The sequence below is a fragment of the Leguminivora glycinivorella genome, chromosome 16 (assembly GCF_023078275.1).
Source record: "Leguminivora glycinivorella isolate SPB_JAAS2020 chromosome 16, LegGlyc_1.1, whole genome shotgun sequence".
Taxonomy (NCBI): domain Eukaryota; kingdom Metazoa; phylum Arthropoda; class Insecta; order Lepidoptera; family Tortricidae; genus Leguminivora; species Leguminivora glycinivorella.
In genome coordinates, this window is record NC_062986.1 from 6906278 (window position 1) to 6933823 (window position 27546).

The 27546-nt window shown below is 39.6% G+C and overlaps 2 protein-coding genes and 1 non-coding gene across 6 annotated transcripts in view; 2 read left to right on the forward strand and 1 right to left on the reverse strand.

The window, feature by feature from the left end:
* LOC125234601 (probable beta-hexosaminidase fdl) overlaps positions 1 to 25432 on the forward strand; it is a 202320-nt gene extending 176888 nt beyond the window's left edge. For all 4 annotated transcript variants that reach the window (XM_048140914.1, XM_048140916.1, XM_048140917.1 and 1 more), the window contains 2 exons: positions 21587 to 21770; positions 22944 to 25432. In XM_048140914.1, coding sequence (XP_047996871.1) covers positions 21598 to 21770; positions 22944 to 24678 — 1908 coding nt within the window. In that variant the 5' untranslated portion in view covers positions 21587 to 21597 and the 3' untranslated portion in view covers positions 24679 to 25432. The remainder of the gene's footprint in view (positions 1 to 21586; positions 21771 to 22943) is intronic.
* Positions 841 to 5238, forward strand: LOC125234905. Its single transcript, XM_048141324.1, has 3 exons — positions 841 to 1213; positions 1601 to 2566; positions 4977 to 5238. Exons 1-3 carry the CDS (start codon positions 841 to 843, stop codon positions 4979 to 4981), a joined length of 1344 nt encoding a protein of 447 aa, XP_047997281.1. The 3' UTR covers positions 4982 to 5238.
* Positions 10595 to 10668, reverse strand: Trnac-gca. The gene has a single exon. It is a non-coding gene; the product is annotated as a tRNA-Cys (tRNA).
* Positions 25433 to 27546: the final 2114 nt, after the last annotated feature.

Consider the following 27546-nt stretch of genomic DNA (forward strand, 5'->3'; position numbering starts at 1 on the left):
TTAAATCCTCGCGGGCAGCGAATATATATTGTTTTATAAAAGAAGATCGCGTGCAACGCGAAACATATTCGTTGCATCGCGCTATTTCGTCAGCCCTGCGCTTGAATCCTCGCGGGCGGCGTACTTCTTTACCATAAAAGGAAAATACTTCGCGTGCGACGCGATTCCCATTCGTCGCATCGCGCTTCATCGTGGGTTCTACGCTTTCAACTCATCGTGGGTCTCGTCGGTCCTACGCTTTCAACTCATCGTGGGTATCGTCGGTCCTACGCTTTCAACTCATCGTGGACCTACATCTCAAGAAACTTCACGGGTGGCGCTAACTCATTCGTCGTATCGTGCAATTTTATAGTGAATTTTTACAGTTTTTACGCGTTTTATATGCTTACTTTATATTATTTACTTACTCTTGCTAAAAATGTCATTCGCCGCGGTTTGTGAGTTTTGTATTCGCCGCCATTGCCGCCATCATCGTGAAATTTGGCGCTGTGATTAGTGGCGCAACTTCAGGGCGCAGCCGCGACGCAAAGCAAGACGCGACCAATCACAGCACCGGTCATCGCAACGTGATTGGAGGACAGCAGAAACCGTTCGTTCTTTCCATTCTCCACTTCATTCATTATGCGCAATACTTCATTCTTTTGTTCTCTTTGGCTTCGTTATTTTACAAGTTCATTTTAGAAAACGCTTTACGTCATTTTGAATAATTTTATATTTCGTTTAATTAACGCTTGGAAAAGTTTTTGCGCAGATGAAAGTTGTGTTTTGTATAATTATTAATATGTGAATCGTTGTTGTATGTGGCTGTTCAAAACCGTAGTCACATCTAAGTCTGCTACAATGGCCACTCAAGAGCTTAAGAAGTTACGTACAGCGCGAGGCTATACAAAAGCTTCCATTACTCGCCTGTATACATTTTGTAATAATGACAGTGATGTAGCTAGCAGTGCTTTATCGGCGCTCGATGCCAAAAGAGCGAGGGTGACGGAGCTCTTCAAAGAATATGACAAATATAACAAAGAAATTCTGTCTTTGGACGAAGAGGATGCAGAGGATGTTGAAGACTTTGAGGATAAATATTATCATGTACTGACAGTCCTCAACGAGGCAATTAGTCGTAAATCCTCGCCCTTGTCTGAATCTCCTGCCGCCGCATCATGTCAAAATAACTTTAAGGCTAAGTTGCCTACTATAAAGATAGATGTGTTTACGGGTAAGTACAGTGAATACACTGCTTTTATAAGCTTATTTAGAGCCATAATACACAACGATAAGTCACTTGATAAGGTTCAAAAGTTGTATTATTTGCGCTCATTTTTGACAAACGAACCTTTTGACTTGATTAAGAACCTTCCTCTGGTTGAGGCGAGTTATGACGAAGCTCTTAAGCTTTTAGAGGAAAGGTACAATCATTCTTTCAAAATTATCAATGAGCACATCAATTCCTTGCTTGACATAAATGCCTTGGTCAAATCAAATCCTGTAAATTTGAGACAATTTGTTTCCCAGATAAAACAGTCTTTGTCTGCTTTAAAAAACTTGAATGTTAATACTGAAAACTGGGACCCCATTATATTAGCGATTTTGTACCGTAAACTAGATTCGTACACGTCACGGGCGTACCAGTTGGAGCGAGATGACACCAAGGACCCAACTATCACCGAGTTCCTCTTGTACCTGGAGAAGCGAGCCTTGGCACTGGAGAATGCTGAGCCGTCCACGTCGGGGAAGTCTCAACACAAGGCTGTGGTAAATGTGACAGCGACCGCCTCGACTGCCTGCAACTATTGTAAGTCCAATCACAGATTATTTGATTGTAGCAAATTTAAAATGCTGACTAGCACTGAAAGAATAGCTTTCAGCAAGAACAACAGTCTGTGCTCTGTTTGTCTTAACAAACACAAAGGTAAATGCCGCTTTCATTTCCGGTGTAGTACTTGTAAAGAAGCTCATAATAGCTTACTGCATCCGGATTCCTCGGCTAACCAACCCCAAGTATCTTTGATTTCAAACTTGGGGCAAAATGGAGTGTTGTTACCTACAGTCAAAGTTAAGCTATATTCGCGGACAGGTAGTGAGGTTCATGTGAAAGCTCTCTTAGATTGTTGTTCACAAGGTTCTTTGGTGACCACTAAATTAATAAAGATTTTAGGATTGACCCCAAGCAAGGAAAACACCAATATAATTGGTGTCAAAGAGTTGACTACTGACACACAGTATTCTATACCTTTAGATGTGTACTCATTGACCAGACCTTACCGAGTCACAGCGAACTGTAATGTCATGGATAAAATTACATGTAAGCTTCCACAAGACAAGCTTAATCTAGACGCTATCAATATACCTGATGGGATCACTTTGTCTGATATTGATTTCCATCAGCCGTCTGAGATCAATTTACTATTAGGCGGGGACATATTTTTCCAGGTCCTGCTTCTGGAGCCGGTCCCTGGGCAGCAGCAGGAGTCAGATGAAGACCCAGCGAGTCCTCATCCTACAATTGTAAATACTAAGCTTGGCTACATCATCGGTGGTGCTTTATCACGACAGCAAACCAGTGACAAAAGTAAGGTAACACTTTTATGTACTCAATGTGACTCAAGTCTTAACGAGAGTTTGCAAAACTTTTGGAAGGCAGAAAGTGTTCCTGAACCCTTCTGTGAAGGCATGTCTGAGCATGAACTGTGTGAACGCTTATTTCAAGACACAACTGTTTTGAAGGACAACAAGTTTCAGGTTGATTTGCCATTAAAAGTCCCTTTGAGTGAAGTCAATGATGTGCTTGGAAGCTCATTTGATATGGCTTATTACAGGTTCATTAGCCTCGAAAAAAGATTGCACAAAAATATAAATTTGCTATCCGATTATGAAAAGTTCATCGATGAATATGTTAACTTGAAGCATGGGCACTATATTGATTTCAATCAATTGGATTTTGAGAATGATCCTCTATATTTTGCATCCCACCATTGTGTAATTAATGACTCAAGCAAAACTACGCGTACTCGTGTGGTTTTTGACTGCTCTTTGCAATCCAACAAAAAGGTATCTCTAAATGATATTTTGCTAAATGGAGGTCCGGTACAAAAGGAGTTGTTTGACATAATGCTTTTGTTCCGGCTAGGCGACTATACTTTCTCCACAGACATACGGCCCATGTTTAGATGTGTTGATATTAATCCGATGCATGCCAAATTGCAAAATATATTGTGGAGAAGCAATCCTACCGAGCCTCTCAAATGTATACAATTAGATACTGTTACTTACGGGCAAAAAAGTAGTACATATTTAAGCACTCGATGCTTACTTGAGCTTGCAGATAGGTATGGAAGTGAGTACCCACTTGGAGCTTACATACTAAGAAATTGCACCTATGTAGATGATATGTGCTTTTCAAACTCTGATTTGAATGTTATAATTCAAGCAAAATTGCAATTATGTGAGTTGCTAAGTAAGGGTAGCTTCTATACACACAAGTGGGCATCCAATGATCAGCGAGTATTAGAGGGCATTCCTAATGATAAAAGGCAGTTTGATGACTTAGACTTCCAAAAAGATAATTTATATTTAAAGACTTTAGGTTTAAAGTTGAATATGCAAAAGGATTGCTTTGTTTTTTCCTGCCCTGAGGCCTTTAATAACGAAAAGCCTACCAAAAGAGACATATTAAGTTATATTTCAAAGTTTTATGATCCGCTAGGTTTTATAGCGCCAATTATCATGAAGGCTAAGGCTTTCATGCAAAAAATATACGCTGAGAATATAGGTTGGAACCAGGTTCCTTCAGCTTTGCTGCTTCAGGAGTGGCGTTCATTTGCTTTTAAGTTATCTCAAATGGAGCCCTTCATTATTAAAAGGAACCTGAACATCCCCTCCAAGGCTCAATTGCAATTAATTGGGTTTGCTGACGCATGTAGCACTACGGGTTATGGTTGCTGTGTGTATCTTCGGGTGGTCGACGAACAAGGTAATGCTACGCTATCATTACTTTGTGCTAAGTCTCGCATCAACCCCTGCAATAAGGGTACTCTAAGCATAGCCCGCTTAGAATTGTGTGCTATGTTGCTGTTATCGAAATTAATCACTCGAGTTTATGATACGCTAAAGGCGCAATTAAATATACAAGATGTATATCTGTTTTCTGACTCGCAAATCGCGTTAGCATGGGCAAAAACAGAGCCCTTAAGGCTCCAAGCTTTTGTTGCAAATCGGGTGAGGTTGATTCGAGATCTTACAGATAGATGGCGCTGGCTGTACGTCTCCAGTGAAGAAAATCCTAGCGACTGCCTGAGCAGAGGTACAGATCCAGATGAGCTGCGTCGCATACCTATGTGGCTGCATGGACCAAGCTTTCTACAGGACGGTAAATATAATTTTAATGATAAAACTAGCCCTCCTGCGATCGATGACCTACCTGAATTGAAAAAGCAGCCCTCCAGTGCTAAGGTGACGCTAGTTACTCAAAAGTGTTCAGATCCTTATGATTTTTTGGAGAAGTTCTCTGATCTGAACAAAATGGTAAGGGTAATGGCTTATATAATGAGGTTTTGCTCTAACTTAAAAATGAAAGACAAGAAAAATCTGAAATATCTCTCCGGTAAGGAGCTTCAAATGGCATTATTTCAGATTATAAAATATGAACAAGGCATTTATTTTAAACACGAAATCGACAGTCTCAAGACTAACTTAGAAAATGTTAAAGGTTCACTCAACTCGTTACATCCATTTCTTGACAATCAAGGTTTGCTGAGGGTAGGTGGTAGAATAAAAAACGCGAGTGTGTCATACTCTCAAAAACATCCTGTCATACTTCCGAGGGAATCTCGCATAACAAAGCTTATTGTAAAGCACGAGCATCTCAGGATGTTACATGCTCCGCCCCAGTTATTGATGTCAAGCTTAAATGAAAAATATTGGATTGTAAATGGTCTTAGCTATGTTAAACATATTGTTAACAAATGTTTACCTTGTTACAGAATGAAGGCTCAGTGTGCGAAACAGCTGATGGGTTCTTTGCCACCTGAAAGGGTCACAGCCTGCCGAGCATTCCAGAAAGTCGGCATCGACTTTGCAGGTCCCATAACAGTGAAGAATTCTCGCGTAAGAAGAGCTTTACAGACAAAAGGCTACATATGCGTTTTTGTTTGTTTTGTGACTAAAGCCATACATCTGGAGCTCTCTTCGGACTTGACCACTGACGCTTTCCTTGCATGTTTCAAGCGATTTATAGCTCGCAGAGGCCTGCCGACCGACGTTTTGTGCGATAATGGTGGATGCTTTAAGGGGGCAAAGAACCAGTTAGTTGAGCTGTACAATTTAAGTACTTCGCAAAATCATCAGACTCTGGTGCAATCATACGCGGCACAGCAACGTATTAACTTTCATTTCGTGCCAAGCTACTCACCTGTGTTTGCTGGTCTTGCTGAAGCTGCTGTGAAGAGTTCAAAGTACCATTTAAAGCGCATATTGCAATCTTATGTACTGACGTATGAACAGATCAATACAATTTTATGTCAGATTGAGTCTACTCTTAATTCTAGGCCACTTTTGCCTGTAAATGCAACTGATATTAATGATTACAGTTATTTGACACCGGGCCATTTTTTAATTGGCACGTCTATGACATGTCTCCCAGAAGCAGACTTGACCGAGCTACCTAGTAATAGATTAAAATTCTGGGAAATCTGTAATAAGGTCAAAGGTCACTTTTGGAAGATATGGCATAAGTACTATTTAAATGCATTACAATGTCGTCCTAAGTGGCGTGATAGCCAACCAAACGTCAGGGTTGGATCCTTAGTAATCATGAGGGAGCCTAACGCTCCTCCCATGACGTGGCCTATGGCCAGAATTGTTAAAGTGTATCCTGGTGATGATGATAAGGTGCGCGTGGTAGACCTTTTGGCACCGAATAAAAAGGTGTACAAACGATCATTAAGTGGTTTCGCTGTGTTACCTATAGATTAATTTTGTTGTGTGTATTCTTATGTACTCCTAATATGCATTATATTGTAATTGTGCAGGTTAAGTTTAAACCTTGAAAAGGTTATTATTTATTTCATTACAAACCCTCGAGTTGTAAGTACCTTATCTTGTTACAAAACTACTCAGAAGTTATGAGTGTTAATTCATTGTTTTTTCTTGTTTCTCAGCTTATAAGGATTTTGCTGTTATTCTTTTATGGATGATCTTTAACGCTAATAATATCTTCTCTAGTTTGTAATTAACAAAAACATTTAAAGACTTTACTCTTTATTATTTAATTTTGATTGTAAACTTACATTCTGAAATGGATTATGCCATGATGCTGGGTTTACAGTCTATGCATTTTTAAGTAGCATGTTTTGGAACAACTTATAGTTATTTAAAGCGAAGGTTTTCTTCCCCGCCCCAGCATGTTGGAGGATCCAACAGAAATTAAACCTTATTTTTGTCTATGTAGCGGTTGCTATGGAAACGTTTGGTTACAATAGAAAAAAATGTCTTCTTGAATTCCTTCTTGATTCATACGTTTGATGTGAGTACATAAAATAAATGGTTGTTCACCCGGCCACACATGGAATTATTATTTCTCGCCCACTAGAACCAGCTGCATAGCTCTACAACACCCTGTATTTATTAAGAGGGCTTTCATGTGAAAAATAGTGAAATCGTAACCGAGCGCTTAATTATACCGTGTGTGGTATCAAATTAAAGGGCTTTTTGAGTAGTTTACAAATATATAACATATAATAGGACTTTTTCTACTTGGTCTAACAAAATATGAGAAAATGTCCAGAAGTGGTAATAATTGTGACGATAAAGGCTTGTTTTCAAAAATTGCCAAAAATTTATAATAGAAATTTATAGTCACTAAGGCATAAGAGCAATTTTAGTAAACGTTGCAGATTAATTTAGTACGAAAATAACTTCTATGTGATGTAGATTTTTAAAGAAATTGTCACTTAATTTTAGGTAATTTCTGAAAAAAAAATAATTCGTCTTAGCCTCATTTACTCTTTTTCAAAACTTTATAATAAAAATGTAGTCTGAGAAGTTTGTTGTACAGGATATACGTATTATAAATTTACCAGTTTCAGTATTCAAAATTGTCCAAATTTTACAAATAAGATCGACTAATTCAGCGCTATACGCGGGTTTTCCTAAACGTGCATCAGATAAAAATTCATAATTAATTAGTTTTCAAAAATCCAGTCTTATAAGAATCAACATAATAAGATTCTCTAATTGAAACTTGAATTAAATATATCTGTTAGATAACAGAAAGTGTAGTATTTCACCGACTAAAACTATCAATTTTACATTATTTTGACGTTTTTCTTGAAAGCAGCCTTAACTTCACAATATTTATAGCTACTATACCTTTCCATATTTCCTTACTTACTTACTATTATTATAAATCTGAAGTGTGTGTGTCTGTTTGTTTGTCCGTATTTCACGGCAAAACGGTGCGACGAAATGGAAAGTGACATAGGCTACTTTTTGTCTCTTTCTAACGCGAGCGAAGTCGCGGGCAAAAGCTATACTTTATATGTGAAAATCATCGTATGTTGCCCACAAAGCAAGTCTGTTTGGGATTACTTACTAGGCTAAACTGTTTAAAAAAATATTTTTTAGTTCCTTAGTGAATGCAGCGTGCTTGTCTTATCTAAGTTTACAACTTTGAATAATTGTTAAATCTCATCCCTTTACGTCCAAGGGTTTGTGACAGTTCCCTGTCCTTTTTTAAGGCTTAAGTGCCTTGCTTATCTTACCAGGACTTGCCCTTTTGATGGCCTCAAAGGTCCGCTCGTTAAACTAAGTTAAATTGAATCACCATACTATAATATATCTCTTGTTTCGAGCCAGTGTAGGGTTTCAGGCTTATGTAGTGCACTAAATATGCCAAACCGTTCGTCAAATGACAAACACATCTATCACAAATGTTTTAGACCAACGCAGTGTTTTATTCAATGTGAGATACATTTACCGATTGGTCAGTAGTGTTGACTACGTACCTACTACCAAAGAGGATCGAGTATTATAGAGAGTTACTGTTGAAGTAAAATGTGTAATCACAGTGCATAGACTGCCATCTCTTGACACAGGCTTAAAACTTTTGAACCTCAGTTTTGACAATTTGGCCCATATTCTTAGCTTGATATGTGTTAAAATGTTAAATATTAGCACCATCTAGCTGAGCGTACCCCAAAGGTGTAATCCCATCTAGGCCACCGTACCTTTTTCTGTATGGTACTGAGGTACGTTTTTTTCTTAGACTTTATCTGTCTATACGGAGTTATATATGTCTTTGGTACTATATACGCAGTGTCATGCTTCAAAGTGGACTTAGTGTGGTGCATTACGTGTTAAAAGGTTTTTGACAGCACCTCATACTATGGAAAAGTATACGATGCTATTACTTCTATTTTGAATCGTGTTTGGCTAACATTTAAGACTATGTAATATTTTAGCGGTAAATGTTGTTTTAACATTGTACCTTACCGACAAGATTTACAGAGAGAGTCAAGCCGTGCTATATTGATAGGACAGACTTCGTAAGTGTTAACAGGGGCGGCTCACTCCGCGATTCTATCGCCGCGCTACAAGTACATGTCAGCGGCCGCGAGTTCGCGGCCCATTCATTGGCGACGACCTTCGCGCGGCGCAATAAAATTCAATGTTGGCTGCTCGCGTGCGGTCCGTTTGTTAATGTAGGTAATAATTTAGAATGGCGGCATTTTGTGAACATCAAAGGAGTGAGCCTTCTGTACTTGTACTATTATATATTCTGTGGTGTTAAGGAAACATCAATAATCATTATCAAAGTGAACGTCACCGGGTCTGGGTATGTAGCCAAATTATTATTTTTATTGAATTAAAATACAGTTGACAAATATTACAGTTTATCAGAGGCCCTGCAAAACTTTTTAACAGTTGGACTGCAGGATAAGAGTAGTAATTTTCTCTTAAATTTGTGCTTGTTTGGTTCACAAACGTTCACGACGAAAATCGCTGCCAACATATGTACTTAACTTGGTTTGACTAGCTTATTTCTAATAACTTTTTCTAACTTAGGATTCGTTATTTTTTTGCAATTTCAACGCTATTACCTATAGTTTGAATAGCTTGATTATCTATTCTTGATTAACAAACCATTGGACAAGCATATCCATGACACGAAGCCAAAGAACACAACATGTGGGCACCTATTAAAGTGATCGATGTCTTTGAATAATAGATGTTTAGGCAGTCACACCGGTTGGGCCACGTGGCCCACTGCTGGGCACTACCTTATCTAAAGGGCCTATGTCCAGTAAATTACTTACGCCTTAGTAAATGGCTATGATCGTTCTATACAATAGCGGAACAAAGCCTATAGACAAACGTATAATCGTTGTCGCTCTGTCGCGAACCATACGTCGTACTGTCGCACCAATATACAGAAGAATGATAAAGAAAGGTAACAAGATACGATACGGAGCGTTCCTACAGTTATACTCTTGGCTACGAGAGAGTTACAAGCAAACATTGAAACAGCCAGCCTAGCCAAAATGACAATCGGTGACACTATATGCCGAACGAAACCCAGTTTGGCGCTCGGGCTCCAATAAGGAAGAGCGATAGAGATAGCTAACAGCAATGACGATATTATCGTCAGCGTTTGTGCATTTAGCTCACTTGGCGTGGCTGGTAATTAGGAGTATTAGGACACTTATCTTTAACAAGACTTCTTGCATCCACTTTCTAATCCTAGAAAATACAAAGAGTACTCATGCGTCAATAGAAATTGTCAACAATGTAAACAAACCATTATAAGTACAAAATATCAATATTCTAGCACAATTTTATTATTTTAAATGTTAAGGATCATAATGTTATATAGAGGTATTTAAATTGATTAAATAACACATGGATTTAGCCAGTATCTGATGAGTTAGAAAGGAAATTAAAGACATTTTGACTACAAGGTTTGTTTACATTGTTCACAATTCACAAATTCTATTGACGGTGACTTTGGGACCGATTTTTGAGTCTCACGCGTTCGAATTCAGAAAATTGTCACTGAAAATAATAGGCAATTCACCGTTTTCAACCGGTATTTTAGTGACAGTGAGACTCAAAAATCGGCCCCTTTAGCCGATAATTTTGAACGGCTAAATTAAGTTTTGACTATTTATATTATACATAGTATCGAGACTGATATTTTTTATACTCCTTTAATTAAGCGGTGGGTGTCGCGTTGGCGAATATAAAAGGTCCACAAGACGTTACAGGTCAACGACCTTTGAACCCGATACAGACGTAGGCAAAGCCCGTTGATTCTGTATAATCTGTATACATTCGGTGCCACGACGGCACCCTGGGGGACGCCTCACTGTAAACTAATAAACCGTTTCTGACAGTACCTGCCACGTTGCGACACATGTAAATATATCTGAATTTGAATTACTGTGGCCTTGTTAATACTGGAAAAGATGCACACTAAACAATTGAAAAAAGTCGTTAGGTAAACAGTTCTAATACCTGAATATACACCCTGTTTTTATTGAATTCCGTTAACTTTAAGGGAAGATTCTTTTGATATTTTTTTTTTAATTAAAGGAAAAATTCACACCTCCGGCAGGACTCGAACCTGCGACCTCTGGCTTTGCCAGCCAGCCGCGCTCCCAACTGCGCCATGCAGGCCTCCGTGCCTTAATTTAAAAATATGTAATATCGCTCGCAGACGTTTCTGCATGATAAAAACAAAGATTCTTTAGTTCAAATACAATCAATTTCTCTAAGAAACTAGCGTCTTAACTCTTACGGTTATCGAATTATCAAAAAAATAAATATAATTATTGAACACGTGTGTGGCATCCCTTACCACTTCGTAATGTTATGATGATTGATGATTAAGGTCCTCTCACACTAATTAATCCATTTATTATGTATGGAAACGAAAAAAGTTTTTTTTTTCAAATTTAACAATACAGAGTGGTACCTGATGATGAACTTAGGTCAAAGCGGTCCCCAGGCTCCCATGAGCCGTGGCAAATGCGGTTTTAACGCAAGGAGGATGACATGACCTGACGATGAACTTAACTGCGTGTCGAATTTCACGGAAAACAAAAAAAACACGGTCTATGTACCTACTCGTAAATTGTAGTAAAGTAAGGTCAAGGACATAGGATAATTAACTAATTATAATACGGCTTTGCGTAAATTGACAGAAGCCTTAGTAATATGTCTGTCTCCAAGCATTTGTATAGGTACTTCTTTGATATTGTATAACAAACATCTGAGTAAGTGACACATGTGGGTAAGGTTCTAATTCTATAGAATACATATGTTTCAAATGAGAACCTTGACCGTGGTATTAAACGCTGGTACCAAATGAGGAGGCAAACTGACATTTTATCCCGCCAGGCAGAGCCTGTGCAAATGCCTAGGCATGTCACTGTCATTCATATGTGAGAAAAAACATATCATCTTCTCGCTCTCACGTATGAAATTCTTTATCTGTACAATGGACTAATAGGGTGGCGCCATCTTTCATAGCCTTTGAGTGTGCCTCCTTATTAGATAGGCCTTTAACGGCCGGATAACATGCGTAAAAAGCATTTCCCCAACGTAAAAAAATATGCTTAATAAAAAATTACTATGGTAGAATAATCAAACAGTGCGCGATCTTCATGAAGGTACGAGTAGGTATCAACTTATATATTTAACTACACGCTACAGCCAGGGCTGTTAATGCTGCTGCCTATTGGGCATCTACTGTATAAGAAAGGAACCTCGACACGATAAGAAGAAGATATATTTAACTTATGATGGGTACCATATTTAAACTTTTTTATCTCAGAGCGACTTCTCGTGTTCAACACATGAAGGAATCAAACAACTTAAACTAACTCACGCCAAAGAAAACTTATAACAAACCAAAACTGTCGGGTGCCGAAAACTTGCGTGAAATAATTTACTTGAAATACTTTGGCGTTAGGTGCTAAAGAAAAGTAAAAACTTCTTTCTTATAATATACGCCCGTACGTTCATCAACCTTTTTAATATATAATGAACTCTTTAAATTCATCTTACCCGTGTCTACCTTTCTACTACCTCTTCACACTTAAACCCCTTAACCAACTTTGTTGAAAGATTATTATATTTATAGTTTCGAGTCCTCTGAAAGAACGTAACATAGCTTTTACCACCACATTTCGTTTAAAAAGCTGAACATCAATTAAGACCATTGTGACATCGCCTGGTAATTGATATAGCATTTTGCTCAAATTGAGTGATTGCATTTACTTTTTTATCAGGCGTTATACCAGATTCTCTCTCAAATAAGGAAGTCTGAAAGGTTTACACGCGGTGAATCAATAAAAATGAATTGAATGAATTGTATGAAAAATAAGCTACCAAAATTAGTAATCGCGGTGAATCAATAAAAATGAATTGAATGAATTGTATGAAAAATAAGCTACCAAAATTAGTAATTCCACGCAGACGAAGACACAGACAAAAGCTGGTATGATATAAATCCTATCAAGTTGTACATGTACAATGTGTAGTGTTCACATGTATATGCCGTTCTCAAGCAAAAGGGATCATATGTCGCTTAAGCATAAGGACTCTCTAACAGGTAAATAGCATAAATAAATATACTACTAAATGTAAGCGACTACGCGGTACCTTTTACATGAGAACGTCACATATTTGCAAATGCAAATCTTAATCCTCTTTATTATATCTGTCTTCGTAAACACCGTGTAAGTATGATTACTTACAGCAAATGTGATGAGTTTCAGATAAAGGCGCCGGGGCGAAACAGAAATCTGATTTTAATATAGATAGAGATATTTAGCACGGTGACTCCATTATATTTGCGTGGAAAAACGCGGGAAGTCGAGATAGAAGTAAATAAATGGCGTGCAGGTCAATTCACAAGAGCTGGCGCGAATGGAACGAATGACTGAATGAAAATAACTTCGGTGTAACAGATTAACCAGTAAAATGGTAGTTTTTGGCAGTTACAGCGACCGATAAAGATTTCACTTATTTGTATCAAAGATTTCTTGCCAAATTTCGTGTAAGACTGTGGTATAAATTGTTTTCTTGCTTAACATTTAATTTTATGGGAATCAATATGCATAATATACAATGTTTGGGGGTAACGGGTAACGTGTTTATGAAACGAATCCAGATCAAAGTCCTGACTAATTATTAAAATCAAAATAAGCCTTTTTTGCCATTTTGGATACATACATCAAAACTTAACCTACTTTCAATTCTAATAGGTTACTTTATTTTACCTGTTTCAGTTTTTTTTTCAATGTTCGAGACCGTCATACTTAATTCAAGATCTAGAACTGAAAATGTATTAATTAAACTGAACAGTCTTCTAATTTAGTTTAAAACCAGATGAACTGAACTTCTTCGGTACTTGTTATACATTTTTAATGTCACCTGGAGTCGTTTTCGAGACCCGTAGTACTAAAAGTTGAGATCTTGTTCTCAGATTTTACCTATTATAGTTGAATAAAGAGGGCGCTACGTTCTTCATAATGACTATCACAGTTGTTACGTAAAAATACTTAATTAAAAATGAAAATAACAACATTATGTAGATTCACTAGGTAACAGATCAAATTATTCTATTGAATATTTTTATTCGTTTTTTTTATTTTAAGTAATATGTACTATCCTTTCCTACTTACTACTGCATATTTTACAGCGCACTGTATGTTTTGTAACAAATTCACTATGAACATTAGGTACTTACAACTCAAATTTAAGTATCAATAGACTTGTCGCAGTCCTACTTAGAATGCTATTGAAATATTAATAAATACATAGCCTTGTTGCATCTGAACCTGCAGAATTCAATTCGTATTCATCTAGGTCGACACCGTTTCACGAAAGTTTGAATTTTACAATACTCGTTGTCTTCTCGTTGTGTATTCGTTTGATATTTACCAGTTGCATTGTAAAGAAAATTGTCGTAGGGAAACTTGCCTATAGTTCGACGAAATTATAAACTGTGCGTAAAGCATCGATCTATCATTATACCGAGAAATCAGTTCTACAGTCTCAATTTCGTTGTAGCGCACGTTAAAAAGGACTCTTCCTGAAACTATTAATACTTTACTTTAATTATCTAATAATACACAAGCAACCTTATAATAGTACCACAAATTAACAAATTAAACTGCTAAGCGACGTCTTAAACTGAAAATAAATGATAGTCTATCGATTATGTCACGCGTAGCTTACCCACAGAACCGACATTTTTACCACAAGGGCCATTCTGACAGTCGATTGTCTTCCGTACTTAATGTTGGACAAACATTGGCGGGAAACAACATGTTGATATGGTCATTGAAATATGAAAATATTTCTCTAGGCACGTTCACATTCACACTAGAAAAATTGGTAACTTGGAACATTTACGATAATATAAAATATTACATTGAAAATTAAAGACTGTTTGCTTTTTTTTTAAGCCTGTAACTTCTGATTCCTGTCCCCGCGAATGATACCGGCGGCTGAATTCAATTAATCAGTGTTTTTTTCATATGCGCATATAAAATCTGTGGGTAATAATGAAATAAATGTGAAATAATGTAATGATAAGAATGATGAACAAATGAATGATAATGAGTTATGTACCATTAAATTTTTTTTTTGTTTTATTTTTTTGACTGGTTGCTAACTTGCTAAAGTGAGAGCGAGTTCTAATTTAAATTATACTAACGGCTCTCTTCGCCAAACTTTTAAAAACTTTTTAAGCATATCCGGTTCAATTCCCATTTTTGCAATTAATAATGGACAAACGGTTAATTTTGGAAACCGACCTAAGCAGCAAGAAAGTAGCAGCAGGGCAAAACCCAATAATACAGCCATTTTTAATTAATTTAGTTATTAGATTAACTAACTCCTAGAATAGCCCATGTTCGTATACGATGCCGCATAAATATTGCAGCGTCGCGTCACTGGCTGGGTACTTGCCAGCTGTGCATACTTTATAGGGCCCTGCTAACTTTCAGCTCAGCCAGGTATTCGAGAATAAGGTATAGACTTCTTTGTTATACCTGGTTTCAATATTTTTGCCTTTGTACGGGCCTAAAAGAGGTTTGAGAGTTGCAAGGAGCGAACATTAAGTTACGCTGTACCTCAGCCATATGTACAGTGAAGTAAAGATTATCCATTCACCAGACGATCGATCTTTCAGGCCACAAACTTTATAATAACAATTCATTTTTGGTAAGGTACAGCGGGGCAAATCTCGACTGGGGGCAATTGTAACTAATTCATTTTTTTCCATTATTACATTATGATTATTAATTATTACACTATGATGTTGAGTTCTACATGTATCCACTGAACTCGCCTACCATATATAACCGGTGGGCACTCTATTTAATAATGCAAACATTGTAAAACATGGAAAAAATGGACTAGTTATATTTGCCCCCCAGTCAAGATTTGCCCCGCTGTACCTTATGCTTAGACAAGCAGTTACATTTTATCCCTTACCGCGTTGCCGCTACATTAGACTCGTAAACTACACAGACAAATTTTACATTGTATTTTCGTCTAGGTTCCTAACCAGTGAGCTGTAAAACTGTCGGGCAAGCGTCTGCAGTCAGAACTCTCCAGTAATCAAATTCAATAGCACTACGTACGGAAAATTATCCTTTTCAACCGCATAATAGTCATATTATATTCCCATTATTCTGATCGCGCCGGCCCTTAGCCAAGTTACTCCTGCGTTCGCGCCAACCTATTCTTGATGGAGCAAAGTATCTTTTGGTTCGTTTATAACAGTTTTAAAATCGAGTGCACTGGAGGGTCGACGATCAAATATGCAAGTTCGCAGTCGCGAACCCACTTAAACCAATTGCAAAGAACGTCTCGCTACTGAATATGGATCCGTATTAATGCTTGCCAAGATTTAATAGAAGTTAAGAATTGCATTATGCATGTTAGAGTTTATGTTGCTTGTTAGCTGTCTGTATTGATTGAAAGAAGTCGTTATATCTCAGGAGTTCTTCAATGTGAAATAAATTCTTTCTTTCTGCTTTTGAACCATGTATTTCCAATTATTCACTAAGGTATTTTATAACTTGCATTGCTGAATGGACAGTATTTTTTTCTATGAGCTTCCATAAAACTAGTCTTAGTTCCTTCCCACAATTGCTTCAAAACTATCCACTTGACTACAGCTGTGTAGCATTTTTAATATTCCGGGGTTGTATTATCAGATTCCTGTCTCATTTCTGTCTTGTCGCCATTAGAACGCCCTAATAAGCCCCTCGCTTATTTCTCATCATGATTTAGCAGGATCTCTCCGTCACTCTTAGCACAACATGTAATAAGTACGCGATAATTTTTCATAAGCACGACGTCTGAATAAATTGCCGGTCTTAATGAAAGCTATATCTACCTCATTTTGGGACCGGCCGAATATGCTTTTGCGACTTTATAAGAGTCTCAGTCAGTCATCCTATTCTGATAGGATATTGTGTGAGCAAGTTCTTAACTCACACGGGATCTCTTTCCATCAGAGACCGAACCATGAACAAAGTTTTGTATCTAAGTAGCACTTATATATGTAGTGCAAAATGTTTTCCCTTCGTATTTTCACGGAAACTCTCGAATGTGTCATGCTATTTCAGTCAGTCTCAGTACAAGTAATACTAACGTTGACCGAGCTAGCACGACAAAAACGAACTTTTCCGAGAAAATACGATGGAAAACAATTATGCCCGACATCTGTAAGTTCGTTATAAATGCTACAGAAAGGCAAACACTTCATTAGTTTCGTGGTAGCCCCCCAGGATTAATCTCACAATGCTTTTTGATCGCTATTATTAGTAAGCGTGCATGAGATGCCTAATTACTTGACTGAAAATGGTATCAAAAGAATACAAAAATATTGTTTCAGTACAAATGATGTTTCTTTTACGCACTAGTGCGAGAAGTGGTTCATTATATGTCAGGTCGAAACTTCGGAGGTCCATCTGTACTGAAAAACGTCGTTCGATACACGTGCGAAAAGGAAATTCGTAACTCGTGTCGATTTAAAACACTCCCTTCGGTCGTGTTTTAATTTATCGCCACTCGTTTCGAACTTCCTCTTTTTCGCACTTGTATCGAAATCTACTATTTTATCAAAATATGGTTAAATGGTTTTTAGCCTCCGGCTTGATAAAAAATTCAGCCTCGTTCTTGTATTTTACCAACACACTGTAGTTTTGTTCGCAGTTTAGTATGCGTTCGCTTTCCTATTTTAGAAGCAGCAAAATAAGTGAATAGAGGATATGTTTACCACACCAGCTCGTTAAGGCTCTCGGTTTATATGTTAAGCAGGTCGGAAAATATCTGAACAGCATTTTTTTTTTTATCAACCTATCAAATAATTCACTTATGAATAAAGGTTTATTTAAGCAAAGTATATTTTTCGGTACAGTTGCTTAGTGTGGTTACATTGCAATTATTTCAAAGGTGTAGATGTAGGGTTGTCAAACTAATAGCCTCTTTGACTTACAAAACTCGGCGTGATTATGAAAGTATCATTATTTCTAACCGTGTACAATGAACATTCATACATACAATGGCATTTGGAACTCAAAACATTTTATACGGAAATGAAGATGCATGCAGCAGACTCGAAAAACAAACAAATTACTTAACGAGCATAGCAATCAATTCCAAAGTTCGGAAATAAAATTAAAAGGTTCTCCCAAACGCTTTCAGTGGCACAGTAATAAAGCGAAGACGAAGTGACCTAAAAGCTAGCTTTTAGCTCGTCTCACTTTACAAATAGATTGCCGATGCCCGGTATAGAGTAAAAACATACTGATATTACGTGGGATAGGTAAAAAGGGATTTTATTACACCTTAAAAATGACGTAAGATGTAACTGTTCTCAATAAATTATACAATATCAAGCTATTTCAGTCGCTAGAAAAAAGCGGCAAAAATAAGACTCGTAGGTTAAATGTTTGTCGTCCGTAGTAAATATGAATTTGGCGCCTTTTTATAGTGACAAACTTATTTGACCGACTATATATACTTATTTTGTATGTATGAGTAAACAAGTAGATATAAAAGTCAATTATACAGTCGACTACAAAGAGATGTATACATTTTTTCACCTTATTGCATTGTAATAAGGTGAAAATACATCTCTTTGTAGTCGACTGTACATCGTTTCACAAAATCTGACACGAATGGAATGAACGAAACTTAGGGGTGAGTGACACCAGACCTGTATACAATCAAGAACTGTCAACATAGATATTTTCATTCATTCATTCGTTCTATTCGTGCCAGCTCTTGTGAAATAACTCAAATAACCTACTCGTTTAAATTTAGGTGCAGAAGTCGCCATTTTCTAAATGTAGAAGAATAAGACTGAAATGGGTACCTACTTTTGAACGTGAACTGTAGACTTGTAAAGTAAAATCCATAAACCTACGGACCAAATTGACAAGTAAGTGTGAACGAATGTTGCCACAGTTTGGCCAGTGTCGTTCTTATCGATATTAAAATTATGATTACATCGTAGATTTAAGGTGCACCTAGACGGGACAATGAAATTGGCAATTTAATCGGCTAATCAATATACCAACTTTTTCTGTGATTTTGACAGATCAAAAGGTCTGTAGACCACTAATTAGAGATATTTTTTTTTATTTCGAAGCAGCAATAATATTATTCTAAAATTATATAGATATTTATGACATACTTGCCATAGCGTGACAGATAGTTGATTATCGTCGGACATGGTATTTTATTTTTTACCTACAGGCTCGGAAACCTTTTTATGTTTTAAAACTAGTGGGTAAAAATGCGTGGCATCCATCCACTACCTCGAAGATACATAGAACAAACCAAAATGTGTACCTCTTATTTGAAACTAATATACTTATTCTTGATTTAAACTTGTCTGTTGTATGTACTTTACAACTTGTCGATATATTGTTATCGACATATACCCTTCCCTATTTTAATTTTGCTGTTCCTGGTATCATTTTACCTGTCAGTCATTTGTCAATTTAGTCCGTAGGATTATGAATTTTACTTTAGAGATTTATCTCTAAATAGAAAGTAGTCCAGCGACCGTAGCACACTCATGTGATAAACTTTATCGCATCGGTGCGTCCCTATCGCACTTACAAATAGTGCGAAAAAGACGGCCTGACGTTATATCGTTTATCACGCGATCGTGCTTGCCTACCAGGACACTAAGTGTCGCTTGATTCTACCCCTGAAAATAAGTGTAACATGATTTTTCACAAAAAAATTGTCAAAAGCATAGATTATCATATTTATATTCGACCTGCATTTATATTTTTTTCTGTCGCTTAGCTCGCTATCCATAACACTGTCCACTTTTGATTTGCGTTGTTTCCACTGATGCTAACTGTACTATGTATTTTCTAAGCGTTAGACATGTTTTTAAAAACGTACCAGATAATATGTAGGTTAGGCATACTTTTTGCTTCAACGTACTCGTAGCAGTGCACTTTTAAAACGATCATCTAAATGAGCGTGCAGCGTGCACTTATTTTAACGCATGTCTTTTGGCGGTGTGTGTGTGTGTGTGTGTGTGTAGGTATGTAATTGTGGTGTACCTGAACAATGTCGTTATTTTGTTTTTCTATTCCCGAACTGTTATTCGTCATTTACAGGGTCGTGCATAGATCTTTAAAACCCTACATAAAGGTCTATTCCCCAAAGCCAGCGTCCGCCGGCTTTCCGCGCATGCGCGCAGTATCGAAAAAACTGAAAACGCATTGTTTGGCTCTGTAACCATGGCAACGCCTTATAACGACACTGCGCGAGTGCGCGGAAAGGCTGGGCAGCCGAACTGACAGTGCAAACCTTTGCGTCAAAATACAGGAAGCAGTGTGAATTTCACGAAAGTTATTCAAGAAAACTATTAAAAACTAAGTGCATGGTCGTAGGAAAAGTATTGTATGCAACGGTGTTTAACTGAGTCAAAAAATACTCGTGGCGTCTCAATAACAATTTTCGGATTCGCCTCAAATTGTTACCCACGCCACTCGTCTTTTTTGACCTCCTTTAAACGCCTGTTGCATAAAATACTATTATGTTTATAAAGTTTCCTTTAGTCGAATGGTATAATGTAATGAAATAAAGGCTACTAAATTAGGTTTATAAACTCTTTGATGTCCCTAGTATTGATACACATATCACTGTATTCATCAGTTTTAGGGACTCGTTAGCTCCGACCTTCATTTGTGGGCCAAAAATAAACTGAAATTAAAAACTGAATGAACATGCCAAGACTTGGATAGACAGTTGTTTAACCTTTTCCTGGGGTGTTCTATCTTTGTTAGTCTACCTACATGTTATTTTTGAACTAGACTATATGGATTTGGTCTATACTAGTCATGTGTGACTGACGGGTTAAGAATAGGCGTATAAAATTGTTCATGTATCTGCATATTTTGTGTGTTTGTTTATTGTTAAAGGTAAGGTACTTACGGAATGAAAAGATCAGACTGTTTGGATTAAATGTCGGCTTTTAGTGAGAATACCGAAAAAGGATCGAGTATTATAGAGAGTTACTGTCAAAGTAAGATGTGTAATCACAGTGCATAGACAGCAATCTCTCGACACAAGCTTAAATAAAACATTTGAACCTCAGTTTTGACAATTTGGCCCATATGCTCTGTCCCAACTTAGAACTAAGTAGTTGTGTCTCTCGTGTGGCCTTAAGGGCCAGTTGCGTCAACCACAGTTAGCAGACACATCAACGTCATGCAGCAGAAATTCGGGAATTATTTCAAGTCGATATTGCTGTAGTTTATTATCTACGAATGTGTACAGAGGTACCGTCGGAAGATTCAAACACTGTCGCAATAGATATCGTGACGCACTCGCGGCGAACTCGCTGCGCGTTCGCTTCGCTTTCAACTCGCTCGCAAATCGCGAGTGTGATAAGGCCCTTACAGACGGTTTGGTGCAACGTGCAACCGACCCATAGTTGTTGGCCTATCTTTTCGTATGACTGTATTGATATGTATGTATGAGTATGTCCTATGTTTAATCAAAATAGTAATTGGAAATTAGATTCCGCCTGATCCATCTATATTGTTTCCGATCGGACAGTAGTGTAACGCTTTTGTTTCGGTTAGAGCAAATAGAGCGTGAGTGAGTAACGATGCCAATTTCGCAGTTGACATTCCATTTAGGCTTGGATTTAGTTGATCGACCGGGGTTGGGATGAATGTTATTCATGAATGGAATTAAATATGCACATAGTTTACAATAAATGTACAGAAACGGTCTAATTCATAACTTGAATGAGGAGGCACACTCAAAGGTTATGACAGATGTCGTGCGTAGACGACATAAAATAGCATTTTATGCTCTAAAACATAAAGTAAAATTCTCTCGTCTTCTAAGACTAAGGTCGCAATCGAAGTGAAAAGCAGAGTGTACAACAGGGGTATAAACTATAAATGTCAATTTTTACCCTCGTCTACTATTTTGGTGTTCGCTTCGATCAGACCAAAAAATTGCCTCGGATAACAATGGGTCACTTTATGCCCTTGTTGTACAACCTACTATTATCTCTTTCCAGACGCAGTAAAGATGTCCTGGGACACGATGAGCCTGCTCGGCGTCGGGCGGCACTTCGCGGGCGTGGGGCGGCTGCGGCGCGCGCTGCTCCTGCTCGCGGCCGCCGCCTGCACCGCCGCCGCGCTGCTGTACTGGCGGCAGCAGAGCGACGAGAGCGCGCGCAGGCCGCTGCACGCCGTGTACACGTTAGTATCCGCTTTACTACTACAGCTTGTATTTCAACGGGCCGCAGCCAAACCAAATTACAGGTGATTTGTCCACATTTTCAAAGAGACACGCTCATCTCGCTCATCCCACCAGCACTGTTTCTGGACCTAGATTTGTATTTCAACAGGCCGCAGCCAAAGACAATTATAGTTAATACAATTAGGACATTCTTAAATATATGCCCGAAGGGCATATAAGACTCGTTTTCCACTTATAATTCATAATTCATTTATTGTCTGTAGAACTATCTCTGTCGCTCTTTAATATTTACGCGAAGCGCATATATTACTTAGAACGCACGTTCTAAGTAATATATACCAGCAATATATAAGTAATATATACGCCAGCACTGGCCTAGTGATGTCGCCGTCACTCTATAATGTATGCCCCAAGGGCATATATGCCACTAAGAGCGTAGAGTAGGTAGTGCTGTCTACTGCTGCTACTGCTCGCGGCCGCCGCCTGCACCGCCGCCGCGCTGCTGTACTGGCGGCAGCAGAGCGACGAGAGCGCGCGCAGGCCGCTGCATGCCATCTACACGTTAGTATTGGCTTTAAAACTATTTCAACAGGTGGCCGCAGCCAAATATGTAAAATTATAGGTGATGTGCACATTTTGAGATCCGATGGCTCGAATACTCAATGATGTTAGAGCAAGACTGATTTACCTCGCGATAGTTCACGGTTCGAAGTCTATCAGGACGCAGTAGTAGAGGCTCAGGATACAGGTACTTATATAAGATTATAATTACACTGCGTACAGTCACCGGCATAATTAAGTGATGATTTCTGTACCTTGTCATATTAACGTCTTGTTTGAAATGTCATACGAAATTGTCAAACTATTAAAAGCGACAAGGTACAGAAATCATCACTTCTTTATGCCGGTTGCTGTACCTACAGTCAAGTTTTTCAAGGACATTAACACCATGTGTGTTGACGATAAGAAATACACAATTGGCACCATCCGCTTCCTGACGATTGCCGCGATGAAACAATAGAAGCCCAAATAAATTGAAAATATTCTATTGCTAAAACTTTTTTACCCCCAATGCAAAAAGAAGGATGAACTCAAGATGAACCTATATCTTTCTTTTTGCATCAATTTTTCCATTAAGCTCTCTTAATGACTCTTGTTTTTTGCATTTTCAGAGGCGGCGAACCACAATGGAGTTGGATCTGCAGAAACGACCGGTGCGAGCGTATGCTGGCATCAGAAACATCCACGCTACAGTCGCTAGTGACTTGCAACATGCTCTGCGCGTCGACGCAACTGTGGCCACAGCCCACCGGGCCCGTCAGCCTCGCCACGGGCGCCGTTCCCCTCCGAGCAGAGTTCATCGGACTTCATGTAGTCGCATCCCCGTCTCCTGACGTCACCGAACATCTAAACCAAGCGTTCGCCTTAACGAAGGAGGAAATGAGAAATCTTGAGCGAAGCGTCAGTAGCTCGCGGCGAGACGACGCGGGCGCGGCGCGAGTCATGCGCGTGAGAGTCTTTGTCAACGGCTCAGGCGACCCCCGTCTTCGATTAGACACTGATGAAAGCTACAAGCTTTCTTTAGGCTTAGATAGACAAGAGCTGATAGCTAATATCACAGCGCAGTCTTTCTGCGGAGCACGACACGGCTTCGAAACGCTTTCACAACTGGTCTGGGCAGATCCTTATACCGGTTCCTTACTAATACTGACTGCAGCGACAGTAGAAGACGCACCGAGATTTAAATTTAGAGGATTTTTGTTAGACACCGCTCGAAACTTCTTCCCTGTAAGCGAGCTGTTACGCACAATAGACGCTATGGGCGAGAATAAGCTAAACACTTTCCATTGGCATGCCAGCGATTCGCAAGCGTTCCCGCTGCAACTTCAAAGCGCACCTCAACTGGCAGCGCACGGCGCATACGGCGCGGGAGCCGTGTATACCACTGATGAAATACGAGCGGTAGTACGCCGGGCGCGCCTACGCGGGATAAGAGTTCTGTTAGAAGTAGACACCCCGGCTCATGTGGGGCGAGCTTGGAGTTGGGGCACCAGCGCCGGGCTCGGCCAGCTGGCATACTGTGTCGAGGCCGAACCGTGGAGCGTTTACTGCGGTGAACCACCGTGCGGTCAACTTAACCCTAAAAATCCGCACGTTTATAATTTACTCGAAAAAATCTATGCCGAAATTATTACATTGACCGGAGTGGACGATATCTTCCACCTCGGCGGCGACGAGGTTTCGGAACGATGCTGGTCGCAACACTTCAACGACTCAGATCCGATGGAATTATGGCTGGAGTTCACCCGGCGCGCTTTCAAGGCGCTGGAGAGAGCCAACGGAGGCAAAGCACCAGAATTAACCTTGCTATGGTCTTCTCGGCTAACGCGCTCGCCTTATTTAGAGCGGTTAGACTCGAAGCGTATCGGCGTGCAAGTGTGGGGGGCGTCGCGATGGCCCGAGTCGCGGGCGGTGTTAGACGCGGGTTTCCGCTCGATCATATCGCACGTGGACGCGTGGTACCTGGACTGCGGGTTCGGGTCGTGGCGGGACAGCTCGGACGGGCACTGCGGGCCGTACCGCTCGTGGCAGCAGGTGTACGAGCACCGGCCGTGGACGGAGGAGGGCGGCGTGTCGAGCGCGGGCGAGCCGGTGCTGCCGTGGCGCATCGACGGCGGCGCCGCGTGCCAGTGGACCGAGCAGCTGGGCCCGGGCGGGCTGGACGCGCGCGTGTGGCCGCGCACCGCGGCGCTGGCCGAGCGCCTGTGGTCGGACCGCGGCGCGGGCGCGGAGGCCGACGTCTACCTGCGGCTGGACACGCAGCGCTCGCGCATGGTAGCCCGGGGCGTCAACGCGGCGCCGCTGTGGCCGCGCTGGTGTACCCAGAACCCTCACGCTTGCCTCTAGCTAGTACAGACGTGTGACTGTTGCGATATCTTAGCGAATGATTCGATTATTCCGTTTTGTATATCGACTCGACGATGCCACAAATAGATTACCATTTCGACGCCCTTGATGGCTTATGAATTCATGTTAACTGACTTTTAAAGACACGACCGTTTTAATCTGTTTTGTTTTAACATAGAAGATGGAGACACGTTATAATGAAATCACAGGTTAGTTTAGCGAGGCCGCGTTTTGTACATAATAACCTTAGGATAAGTAGATAACCTTAGCAATATAGTTACATAATCAAATAGGTAGGTAAATAATCGTTGATAAATTAGATCTTTGTATTGGTGTTTAAAAACGTTCATACGCTAATGTCGCTTAACAAATGGTACATAACATTTAACTAGGTTTGTCTTGGCATTGAAACTTTATCCTAGAGACAAACTTATGTTGAACAGGCGATTAAATGTCTATGTTACAAATGTACCTACGTGTAGGTTATATGCTATAAGCCAAGATGTATATTCAAATTGCCAATGTACCTACTCATTAGATGGTGTAAGAATCGGTGTCAATTTACAGTTCACACTGTGGAACAATCGACGTCAAATGTGTTCATATTTTTGGACCTAAAGTACGCATTACTCTTTGGATATGTAGTAATACGAGTAAAAGCCCTATCACACAATTATGATCCATATAGGTATCAAAACCTGACAAATTCGAACAGAACAATCTGTAGATACTAGGTACCACACACAAAAGAACCATAATATTTAGGCTGGTTTTAGTGTCACGCGGGCCAACCGCGCGAAGCGATCCGAACAGCCAATTTATATGAAGTTGATGTTGTCGTCCGCGCGGACCCGTGCGCTTTACGGCTCAGCCACGACATTGGTTTGAGCGCGACAGCGGTGAGCGGCAGGCGTACGTGCGAATGAAAAGTCCAATCGCTCACCGCTGTCGCGCTTAGACCAATGTCGTGGCTGAGCCGTTAGTGTATGGCCTGAGTGCACCCTCGTATTGGGCGTGAAGCGGGGCGGGGCGTGCGGTCTCCATGTCAAACAATTAAAGCTCATACTAGTGCCCTGATTCGACGCTGCATAATCATAATCAAAATATTTATTCGTAATAAACTTAAAAACTACACATTATGCATAAAGTATGACTAAAAACTACAAATGTACAAGGGATGGGTAAGTTTATCACGAAATGGTCCCGTCTCAGCATAATGCCGACCCGGAGGTCAGCGCTGACTTTCCGACGAGAGACACGAACGCAGCCGTACGGTACGGCCCTACTGTAAGTTGAACGCGTTCTTACTGAAGGCGCCATTTTGTCTATTCTATACACAGACCAACCCCTATAGACATCTATTACAAGACGACTCGCGGTGGCCAGCCTTCCTAGTATTTGCACTGATATAAGCGCGGGCGCTCGCCGTGCCCGATCAGTATCGACCAAGTAACAGACCCGAAAGCAGCGCGTGTTTTTCGCACAAAAAAATTGGAAAAGGGTATTTTGATGCCTTAAAGATGTCCACCTGTAGTGTGAAATGGTGTGGAAAGGTAACAAGAAGCTCAAATTTAAAAACAGACGGCATTACATTCCACAAATAAGTCATATTTATAATTTATTCAGAGCCGGCATAGGTCAACTTACATTGGCCACTTACGCGTCAGTAGAGGGACAGTCATACTTCTGTCCCTTTTCATCTGGCGCGACTGCCCGCCGTCCTTGAAACGGCCAATCACAGCGCGCTTAACACATTCCCCGCCCGCTCCTCGCACCCCAAACAGTGGTGACTCGTATCGCGAACCAAATATACAAGACTGCCACTCTATAGGAGGTTCTCTGTGATTCTATAAATTGACATTTGCATAGATATTAGCCGTACTATTACTGTCCGGAGCGGATCGCTCCACGCGGTCGGTCCGCGTGACATGGACATGAACCAGCCTTTCCTACAAAGATACAAAGGATGTACCTACTCAAAATATGATTTTATTTGGATCATAGCTGAGTGATAGCGGACTATGTGGGGGATATGCGGTGATAAAAGTTAGTTGGTTTACAGTTTCGTGTGTTCTCATAATAACATAAATTATCGTACCTCTTTATGTTAATAATTTATACCATGTACAAAACTAGACTAGCTATTTATATAAACAAGCGTTTGGGTGTTACCTGAATTAAATAATTTGTTATTAATAATTTTAAAAACCATTAAGGCTTTAGTTATTTTGGGGATTTGTGGAAAATGATATTGTATTCATGAAATGGATTAATTTAAGTTTTCCGAATGAAATCTCATAAATTATCGAAAACTCGTAATTTATATTTTTCCTTGGCATAAATGTGTTGGTGTTTTCAATGCTTTATTTTATCACAAATTTTATAAGATATTTCTCGAAATATATGCTAACGACCATTTTATTGTTAGCATTAAGTAGTAAGGCAAGGCAAAAACTTTCTTTTTATTCCTGAAAAAGGAAGTATACCTAGACTAATTCTTGTATCTGGGCATTTTTAGAAATGGGGAATCAAACTTAGCGTCAGTTGTTAACATGCGCGGATCCAGGGGGGGTCATGGGGGTCATGACCCCCCTGGAGCCTAAGTTGGCCATACAAATAGACCACGTGACCCCCCTGGGGCCCGGGCCTTTACCACGTGACCCCCCTGGGCACGAAGCTGGATCCGCGCTTGGTTGTTAACAAAAAGTTAATTCGCCGTTGCACAAAACTGACAGCGAGTTAACTTTCGCAAATTTTTGGTCTCAATTTCTGTAAATGCCCATCTAATGTATTGTTGCCAGGTTTTTGTTATTGACATTTTCTCCGTCAAGAATTTTTAAGGGAAAATATACCGATAATATATAAGAC

Bases quoted from the DNA above. Each gene is read 5' to 3' on its own strand.
- LOC125234905 (XM_048141324.1), top strand. From the start codon at position 841: ATGGCCACTCAAGAGCTTAAGAAGTTACGTACAGCGCGAGGCTATACA. The intron at 1,214-1,600 runs GTAAGTACAGTG...ACCGTAAACTAG, and splicing joins AAAGATAGATGTGTTTACGG to ATTCGTACACGTCACGGGCG.